This window comes from Arachis hypogaea, chromosome 5 (genome assembly GCF_003086295.3).
Source record: "Arachis hypogaea cultivar Tifrunner chromosome 5, arahy.Tifrunner.gnm2.J5K5, whole genome shotgun sequence".
NCBI classification, from domain to species: domain Eukaryota; kingdom Viridiplantae; phylum Streptophyta; class Magnoliopsida; order Fabales; family Fabaceae; genus Arachis; species Arachis hypogaea.
The window spans coordinates 91,416,018-91,426,681 of NC_092040.1; the positions used below are offsets into that span (position 1 = coordinate 91,416,018).

The window sequence follows — 10,664 nt, forward strand, 5'->3', positions numbered from 1 at the left end:
CACTTTAGCTGTCACAGTAGAGGTTTGCTGTGGTGGAGTATGGGATTTTCATTTCACTCATCAAGTTTTGGATCCAGAGGATTTCAGTCAAGCCTGCAGCTAGCCCTCGATACTCTGCCTCTGTGGAGCTTCTTGAGATTGCATTTTGCTTTCTGCTTGACCATGAGACCAGGTTTGGACCTAGGAATACACAGAATTTATTAGTAGATTTTCTGTCATCAATGTCACTGCCCCAATCTGAATCACTGAAGCCATAGATTCGACATTCATTAGTTCTTTGAAACCAATGAAACCTTAGGCCATAGTTTATTGTTCCTGCCAAGTATCGTAGGATAAGCTTAACTGCTTTCCAGTGACTTTCTAAGGAAGTGTGCATAAACTGAGAGACTTTTTTCATGGCAAATGTGATTTCGGGTCTGGTGATTGTGCCATGTTGGAGGCCACCAACTATGGATCTGTACAGCACTGGGTTGTGGTGAACATCCTCACCATGAGCTGATAGCTTCAGATTGGAGACCATGGGTGTTGGTACGGCTTTGGCGTCACGCATTTCTGCTTTGGTAAGGAGGTCCTTAATATACTTGATTTGGCATAGGAGTATGTCACTGTCATTGAATTTTACAGCTTCAATGCCCAAGAAGTACCTCATTTTTCCCAAATTCTTGAGTGCAAACATAGTATTCAGCTGCACAATTAGGTCAGAAATTTTAATTTGGGATGACCCAGTAACTAGAATGTCATCCACATACACCAAAACATAGACGACAGAGGAGTACGAGAATCTGGTGAAGAGTGATGTATCCGATTTGGTGTTGGTGAAGCCAAATCGATTGAGAGTTTCCTTCAGTTTGGTGAATCACGCACGGGGGCTTGCTTCAGGCCATATAGGGATCTCTGGAGCTTGCAGACATGATGGGGTTGAGCAAGAGAGGTGAATCCTTCGAGTTGAGACATGAAAACGGTCTCCTGTAAGTCACCATTTAAGAAGGCATTGTTGAAGTCGAACTGCCGAATGGGCCACCCCTTGGAGAGTGCTAGGCTGAGCATGACCTGGACTGTGGGCAGTCGGACGACGGGGCTGAACAATTGGTCATAGTTGACCCCTTCTCGCTAGTGAAAGCCTTTTGCAATGAGCTGGGCCTTGTATTTTTTGAACGGTGCCATCTGGGTGCTTCTTGATCCGGAACACCCACTTCGAGCCAATCACTGGTGCAGTGTGGGGTGGGGGTTGGGGAACAAGTTGTCAGGTGCTATTGTGCATCAGAGCGTTATACTCCTCTTGCATAGCTTGCTTCCAATGGGGAGTGGCTAGAGCTTGTTGGACAGACTGAGGCAGGAAATGGGTGAGGTCTTAGGTGATATTAGAGATAGGGGTGGCGAGCACTGCTGCATAGGTTCTGAGTTTGAGGCTTTCTGTTTTGCTGTGAGTCTGCATTGGATGCTGGTTAACGGGAGCAGGAGAAGGAGGGGAAGTGGCAGTACAATTTTATTGCGGGTAGTCTAGAGAGCACCTGGAGAAGCAGAGGAAGCACTAGCAGAGGCGTTAGCAGCAGTAGTGTTAGAAACAGAATTATCAGTAAAGAAGTAGATAAAGCAGATAATGATTCAAGTATTATATTAATTATATTGGAAGTATCATGTAATGAATGCAAAGGTAAAGGAGGGTTGGGAGGTTGGGGTGAGGTGGGTAGGGGAGGTTGTGGGATAGTGTGGGTTGGTAGTGGTGTTAGAGAGCCAGCTAGGGGTAGATAGACCAGAGGTAGGGAGGTTTAGTTGGAGGGGAAGTTCGGCAAGGGTTGGTTTTGAGAGGGGAAGAGTTGGTTGTAGGGGAACTCATGTTCATTGACGATGACATCCCATGAAGTGAATTCTTTGCCAGTTGGAGAGAGGCAGATATATCCCTTGTGGTTTGGGGCATAGCCAAGAAAGATACACTTTTGGGATATGTGGCTGAATTTGGTTTGGTTGTAGCGTTTTAGGAGAGGGTAACAGGTACATCCAAAAGGTTTAAGAAAGCTGTAGTCGAGTTTAGTTTTGGTGAGAGCTTTATAGGGAGAGATGTTATTCAACTTTGGATTTGGTAGTAAATTAATGAGGTAGGTGGCCGAGAGAGATGCTTCACCCCAAAAGGTTAAGGGAAGGGTTGCTTGGGCTAAGAGAGTTAGGGTAGTCTCTGTGATGTGTCTGTGCTTTTTTTCTACTTTTCTATTTTGTTGGTGGGAGTAAGGGCATGTGAGTCTGTGTTGGATGCCATTGGTTTCAAGGTATTGGGTGAAGGCCGTAGAGAGGTATTCCTTTCCATTGTCAGTTTGCAAGGCTTTTATCTTCAATCCTATTTTGAGTTCCATTGCTGTCTTGTACTTTTGGAATGCATAAAAAGCTTATCCTGTTGTCTGTAGCAAGTAGATGCTGGAGTATCTTGTTCTTGCATCGATGAAGCAGATGTAGTACCTGCAGCCAGTTCTACTATACATGGATGCAGGTCTCCAAAGGTCAGAGAAGATTAGACTAAAGGTACATAGCTGGTGTGTGAATCAAAGTGAGGTAATTGATGAATTTTGCTAATACAACAAACATGACACAATGAGGGTTCAAAACTATTTTTATTGCTAGGATTGTTGTCAGTGACATTACACTGTTTCATTACAATAGAGGTGACTTTTTCAGACGGGTGACCCAATTTTCTGTGCCATAATTGTGCAGTAGAACTTAAATTCTTACAAGCTAATAGTACACTTGCTTCTAAGACATTTGCATCTCTAACTAGTTTATTTACATTTATACTTTTTGGAGACATATCACTAGTAGAGTGTGCTTCTGTTTCTTTTCTTGCTTATTTAACTAGACTGTGTGGCTGTGTTAATTTTGGTGTTGGTTGTGTGTTGTTATGGGTAATTGTGACTTAATTTGGCTTTTCTGGTGTAATAGTTGCTGGCATGGGTGAGGATTTGAAAGGGGTAAGGGAGTTGGAATTGGTGATTTGGGAATGTGTCATAATTGGGATGGAGGGATTGGTTGTGTGGAGTGTATTAGTGTGAAGGAGAGTGTTTTCTTTTGATTTTTTTACAGCAGTAGGTACTGATATGGGTGGTGATATGGGGGGACATGAGTGGGTGAGGTCTGGTAAATTGTGTAGCAGAGAAAATAAAGGGATTGATTGTGTGGTTTTCTTTTTTGTGAGGGAGGGTAATTGTATTGTAGCAGGTTGGGGTACTGTGATTAATGAGGCTGAGGGTTCTTGGAACAATTTGAACTCCCTTAAATTATTATAGGCCTTCTTTAAGCAGTCCTTGATGAAGGATTTTTTTGAAGATCTAGCATTTCACATTACACAAGTAAGGTCAGAATTTAAAATACACACAGTTATCTAATGCAAACTTGGCAACACTTACTAAGTTTTTGGATATGTTAAGGACATGGAGCAGGTTTTGTAATTGAAAGGGTCTATTTGATAATGATGCATGCATCAATGTACTTCCAATATGCTTAATTGTCATACCTTGTCCATTACCTCCAAAGACCTGTTCTGTACCCTCATAATTTGTTCCTGTAGTTAGGTTTCTTGGATCATATGTGACGTGGTGAGAGGCTCCCGAGTCTGGGTACTGGTGCACAAAATTGTGATCTCTTATAATGGCATTCAACTTGGTGTGCGCATTTACTAACTCGGCACTTTCTTCACAACCTCGCACAACTAACCAGAAAGTGCACTGGGTCGTCCAAGTAATAATCCTTACGTGAGTAAGGGTCGATCCCATGGAGATTGTTGGTATGAAGCAAGCTATGGTCATCTTGTAAATCTCAGTTAGGCGAATAATAAATGGTTATGGAGTTTTCGAATAATAATAATAAATAAACAGAAAATAAAGATAGAAATACTTATGTAGATCATCGATGGAAATTTCAGATAGGCGTATGAAGATGCTGTGCTCCTTCTGAATCTCTGCTTTCCTACTGCCTTCATCCAATCCTTCTTACCCCTTTTCATGGCAAGCTGTATGTAGGGCATCACTGTTGTCAATGGCTACATCTCATCCTCTCAGTGAAAAAGGTCCAAATGCTCTGTCACGGCACGGCTAATCATCTGTCGGTTCTCGATCATGTTGGAATAGAATCCCTTGATTCTTTTGCGTTTGTCATCACGCCCAACAATCGCGAGTTTAAAGCTCGTCACAGTCATTCAATCCCGGAATCCTACTCGGAATACCATAGACAAGGTTTAGACTTTCCGGATTCTCATGAATGCCGCCATCAATTCTAGCTTATACCACGAAGACTCTGATCTCATGGAATGGAAGGCTCGGTTGTCAGGCGAGGGCGACCATGCGTCGTGTATCAGGAATCCAAGAGATACACACTCTATCTTTCGCTTATAGAACGGAAGTGGTTGTCAGGCATGCGTTCATAGGAACGGATGATGATGAGTGTCACGGATCATCACATCCATCAGGTTGAAGTACGAGTAGTATCTTAGAACAGAAATAAGATTGAATTTGAATAAAAGATAGTAGTAATTGCATTAAAACTCGAGGTACAGCAGAGCTCCACACCCTTAATCTATGGTGTGTAGAAACTCCACCATTGAAAATACATAAGTGATGAAGGTTCAGGCATGGCCGAATGGCCAGCCCCTAAAACATGATCACAAGATCAAAATATACAATCTCAGATGTCTAATACAATAGTAAAATGTCCTATTTATACTAGACTAGCTACTAGGGTTTACAGACGTAAGTAATTGATGTAGAAATCCACTTCCGGGGCCCACTTGGTGTGTGCTTGGGCTGAGCTTGAACTTTACACGTGCAGAGGCTTCTCTTGGAGTTGAACGCCAGGTTGTAACGTGTTTTTGGCGTTCAACTCTGGTTTGTAACGTGTTTCTGGCGTTTGACTCCAGAATGCAACATGGAACTGGCGTTGAGCGCCAGTTTACGTCTTCTAATCTCGAATAAAGTATGGACTATTATATATTGTTGGAAAGCTATGGATGTCTACTTTTCAATGCCATTGAGAGCGCACCATTTGGAGTTCTAAAGCTCCAGAAATTCTATATCGAGTGCAGGGAGGTCAGAATCCAACAGCATCAGCAGTCCTTTGTCAGCCTTTTATCAGAGTTTTGCTCAGGTCCCTCAATTTCAGCCAGAAAATACCTGAAATCACAAAAAATACACAAAATCATAGTAAAGTCTAGAAATGTAAATTTAGCATAAAAACTAATAAAAACATCCCTAAAAGTAGCTAGATTATACTAAAAACTATCTAAAAACAATGCCAAAAAGCGTATAAATTATCCGCTCATCACAACACCAAACTTAAATTGTTGCTTGTCCCCAAGCAACTGAAAATCAATTACGATAAAAAAAGAGAATATACTATAAATCCCAAAATATCAATGGATATTAATTCTAATTAGATGAGCGGGACTTGTAGCTTTTTGCTTCTGAACAGTTTGGCATCTCACTTTCTCCTTTGAAGTTTAGAATGATTGGCATCTCTAGGAACTTAGAATTTCAGATAGTGTTATTAATTCTCCTAGTTAAGTTTGTTGATTCTTGAACACAGCTACTTTTATGAGTCTTGGCCGTGGCCCTAAACACTTTGTTTTCCAGTATTACCACCGGATACATGAATGCCACAAACACATAGTTGGGTGTACCTTTTTAGATTGTGACTCAGCTTTGCTAAAATCCCCAGTTAGAGGTGTCCAGAGCTCTTAAGCACACTCTTTTTGCTTTGGATCACGACTTTAACCACTCAGTCTCAAGCTTTTCACTTGGACCTGCATGCCACAAGCACATGGTTAGGGACAGCTTGATTTAGCCGCTTAGGCCTGGATTTTATTTCCTTGGGCCCTCCTATCCATTGATGCTCAAAGCCTTGGATCCTTTTTACCCTTGCCTTTTGGTTTTAAGGGCTATTGGATTTTTCTGCTTGCTTTTTCTTTTTCTTTCTAATTTTTTTTCGCAAGCTTTTGCTTTTTCACTGCTTTTTCTTGCTTTAAGAATCAATTTTCATGATTTTTCAGATTGTCAATAACATTTTCTTTGTTCATCATTCTTTCAAGAGCCAATAATTTTAACATTCATAAACAACAATATCAAAATTATGCATTGTTCAATCATTCATTCAGAAAACAAAAAGTATTGTCACCACATCAATATAATTAAACTAAATTCAAGGATAATTTCGAAATTCATGTACTTCTTGTTCTTTTGAATTAGAAACATTTTTCATTTAAGAGAGGTGCAGGATTTATTGAATTATTCATAACCTTAAGACATAGTTACTCAATACTAATGATCATGAGGTAGAGACACAAAATATAAACACACATATAGCATAAAAACCGAAAAACAGAAAAAATAAGAACAAGGAATGAGTCCACCTTAGTGATGGTGGCACTTTCTTCTTGAAGAACCAATGATTTTCTTGAGTTCTTCTATGTCTCTTCCTTGCCTTTGTTGCTCCTCCCTCATTGCTCTTTGATCTTCTCTAATTTCATGGAGAATGATGGAGTGCTCTTGATGTTCCACCCTTAATTGATCCATATTGTAACTCAAATCTTCTAGAGAAGTGTTAAGTTGTTCCCAATAGTTGTTGGGAGGAAAGTGCATCCCTTGAGGCATTTTCGAGATTTCTTGGTGATGAGCTTCCTCATGCGCCTCTTGGGTTCTATAAGTGGGCTCTCTTGTTTGCTCATCCTTTTCTTAGTGATGGGCTTGTCCTCCTCAATGGGGATGTCTCCTTCTATGATGACTCCAGCTGAGTAACATAGATGGCAAATAAGATGAGAAAAAGTTAGCCTTGCCAAGGTAGAGGGCTTTTCGGCTATTTTGTAGAATTCAAGGGAGATGACTTCATGAACTTCTACTTCCTCTCCATTCATGATGCTATGAATCATGATGGCCCGATCTACAGTAACTTTAGATCGGTTGCTAGTGGGGATGATGAAGCGTTGGATGAACTCTAACCATCCTCTAGCCACAGGCTTGAGGTCCAGTCTTCTTAATTGAACCGGCTCGCCTTTGGAGTCTCTTTTCCATTGAGCTCCTTCAACACATATGTCCATAAGGACTTGGTCCAACCTTTGATCAAAGTTGATCCTTCTTGTGTAGAGGTGTGCATCTCCTTGCATCATGGGCTAGTTGAATGTCAACCTCACATTTTCCGGACTAAAATCTAAGTATTTCTCCCGAACCATTGTAAGATAGTTCTTTGGATTCGGGTTCATACTTTGATCATGGTTCCTAGTAATCCATGCATTGGCATAGAACTCTTGAACCATTAAGATTCTGACTTGTTGAATAGGGTTGGTCAGAACTTCCCAACTTCTTCTTTGGATCTCATGTCGGATCTCCAGAAACTCATTTTTCTTGAGCTTGAAAGGGACCTCAGGGATCACCTTCTTCTTGGCCACAATATCATAGAAGTGGTCTTGATGGGCTTTGGAGATGAATCTCTCCATCTCCCATGACTCGGAGGTGGAAGCTTTTGTCTTCCCTTTCCCTTTTTTAGAGGCTTCTCCGGTCTTAGGTGCCATAGTGGTTATGGAAAAACAAAAAGCTATGCTTTTACCACACAAAACTTAGAATATTGCTCGCCCTCGAACAAGAGAAGAAAGAATAGATGAAGAAAAAGAAGATATGGAGGAGAGGGAGAGAAGGTTGTGTTTCGGCCAAGGGGGAGAAGAGAGGGTTGTGTTGTGTGAAAATGAAGAAGAATGGAGGGGTATTTATAGTGGAGGGAGAGGGGTTAAGTTTCGGCCATATTGGTGGGTTGGGTGGGAAAAGAGATTTTGAATTTTGAAGGTAGGTGGGGTTTATAGGGAAGAGTGGAAGGATGTGAGTGGTGAAGGGGGGTAATTGGAAAGAGACATTAAGTTGATTGGTGAAGGTTTTTTTTTTTGGGAAGAGTATTTATGGGGAAGAGAGTTTGAATGTGAAGAAGAGGAGAGAAGGTGAGTTGAGGTAGGTGGGGATCCTATGGGGTCCACAGATCCTGAGATGATCCTGTGGGGTCCACAGATCCTGAGGTGTCAAGGATTTACATCCCTGCACCAATTAGGCATGTAAATCGCCTTTGCATACAATTCTGGCGTTTAAACGCCGAAGTGATGCTTATGTTGGGCGTTCGACGCCCAATTGCAGCATGTTTCTGGCATTGAACGCCAGTTCCATGCTTGTTTCTGGCGTTCAGCGCCAGCTCTCCTCAGGGTATATTCCTGGCGTTCAAACGCCAGGATGCTGCTTGTTTCTGGCGTTCAACGCCAGATCCATGCTTTGTTCTGGCGTTGAACGCCATCTAGATGCTCCTTACTGGCGTTTGAACGCCAGTAAGTCCTTCCTCCGGGGTGTGATTTTTCTTCTGCTATTTTTTATTCTGTTTTTAATTTTAGTATTTTTTTTGTGACTCCACATAATCATGAACCTAATAAAACATTAAAGAACAATAAAAGAAAAATAAAATTAGATAAATAAAAATTGGGTTGCCTCCCAATAAGCGCTTCTTTAATGTCAATAGCTTGACAGTGGGCTCTCATGGAGCCACACAGGTACTCAGGTCAATGTTGTAGACTCCCAACACCAAACTTAGAGTTTGGATGTGGGGATTCAACACCAAACTTAAAGTTTGGCTGAGGCCTCTCAACACCAAACTTAGAGTTTGATTGTGGGGGCTTTGTTTGACTCTGTATTGAGAGAAGCTTTTCATGCTTCCTCTCCATTTTTAAAGAAGAAGATCCTTGAGCCTTAAACACAAGGTAGTCCCCATTCAATTAAAGGACTAATTCTCCTCTGTTAACATCTATCACAGCTCCTGCTGTGGCTAGGAAAGGTCTTCCAAGGATGATGCATTCATCTTCCTCCTTCCTAGTGTCTAAGATTATGAAATCAGCAGGGATGTAAAGGCCTTCAATCTTTACCAACACTTCCTCTACCAATCCATAAGCTTGTCTTACGACTTGTCTATCATTTACAATGAAAATATGGCAGGCTGTACCTCAATGATCCCCAACTTCTCCATTACAGAGAGGGCATAAGATTTATACCTGACCCCAGGTCACACAGAGCTCTTTCAAAGATCATGGTGCCTATGGTGAAGGGTATTATGAATTTACCAGGATCTTGTTTCTTTTGAGGTAAAGTTTGCTGAACCCAGGTATCTAGTTCACCAATGAGCAAGGGAGGTTCACCGTCCCAAGTCTCATTACCAAACAACTTGGCATTCAGCTTCATGATAGCTCCTAGATATTGAGCAACTTGCTCTCCAGTTACATCTTCATCTTCTTCAAAGGAAGAATAGTCTTCAGAGCTCATGAATGGAAGAAGGAGGTTTAGTGGAATCTCTATGGTCTCTATATGAGCCTCAGATTTCTTTGGGTCCTCAATAGAGAACTCCTTCTTGCTTGAGAGACGTCCCATGAGGTCTTCCTCATTGAGATTTACGTCCTCTCCTTCCTCCCTAGGTTTGGCCATTTTGATTATGTCAATGGCCTTACACTCTCTTTTTGGATTCTCTTCAGTATTGCTTGGGAGAGTACTAGGAGGAGTTTCAGTTACTTTCTTACTTAGCTGGCCTACTTGTGCCTCCAAATTTCTGATGGAGGACCTTGTCTCACTCATGAAACTTAAAGTGGCCTTAGACAGATCAGAGACTAGATTTGCTAAGTTAGAGGTACTCTGCTCAGAATTCTCTGTCTGTTGCTGAGAAGATGATGGATAAGGCTTGATACTGCTGAGCCTATTTCTTCCACCATTATTAAAGCCTTGTTGGGGCTTTTGTTGATCCTTCCATGAGAAATTTGAATGATTTCTCCATGATGAATTATAGGTGTTTCCATAAGGTTCACCCATGTAATTTACCTCTTCCATTGCAGGATTCTCAGGATCATAAGCTTCTACTTCAGAAGATGCCTCTTTAGTACTGTTGGATGCATTTTGCCATCTATTCAGACTTTGAAAAATCATGTTGACTTGCTGAGTCAACATTTTATTCTGAGCCAATATGGCATTCAGAGCATCAATTTCAAGAACTCCCTTCCTTTGAGGCGTCCCATTATTCACGGAATTCCTCTTAGAAGTGTACATGAACTGGTTATTTGCAACCATGTCAATAAGTTCTTGAGCTTCTGCAGGCGTTTTCTTTAGGTGAATGGATCCACCTGCAGAATGATCCAGTGACATCTTAGAGAACTCAGATAGACCATAATAGAATATATCTATCATGGTCCATTCTGAAAACATGTCAGAAGGACATCTTTTGGTCATCTGCTTGTATCTTTCCCAAGCTTCATAGAGGGATTCACCATCTTTTTGTTTGAAGGTCTGAACATCCATTCTAAGCTTGCTCAGCTTTTGAGGATGAAAGAACTTAACCAAGAAGGCCGTGACCAGCTTATCCCAGGAGTCCAGGCTATCTTTAGGTTGAGAGTCCAACCATATTCTAGCTCTGTCTCTTACAGCAAAAGGGAAAAGCATGAGCTTGTATACTTCAGGATCTACTCCATTAGTCTTAATAGTCTCACAGATCTGCAAGAACTTAGTCAAGAACTGGTAGGAATCTTCTGATGAAAGTCCATGAAACTTGCAGTTCTGTTGCATTAGAGCAACTAATTGAGGTTTCAGCTCAAAATTGTTTGCTCCAATAGCAGGAATTGAGATGCTTCT

At 41.4% G+C, this 10,664-nt stretch overlaps 1 protein-coding gene and 1 non-coding gene across 2 annotated transcripts; one reads left to right on the forward strand and one right to left on the reverse strand.

The window, feature by feature from the left end:
• Positions 1 to 4: 4 nt before the first annotated feature.
• On the reverse strand, positions 5 to 676 carry LOC112803727 (secreted RxLR effector protein 161-like). Its single transcript, XM_025847203.1, has one exon. The coding sequence runs from the start codon at positions 674 to 676 to the stop codon at positions 5 to 7; it is 672 nt and encodes a 223-aa protein (XP_025702988.1).
• Positions 677 to 10,239: 9,563 nt separating this feature from the next.
• On the forward strand, positions 10,240 to 10,343 carry LOC112804717 (small nucleolar RNA R71). Its single transcript, XR_003203334.1, has one exon. It is a non-coding gene; the product is annotated as a small nucleolar RNA R71 (small nucleolar RNA).
• Positions 10,344 to 10,664: the final 321 nt, after the last annotated feature.

Excerpts from the sequence above, each read along its gene's own strand:
- LOC112803727 (XM_025847203.1), bottom strand. The coding sequence starts at position 676 with ATGTTTGCACTCAAGAATTTGGGAAAAATGAGGTACTTCTTGGGCATT.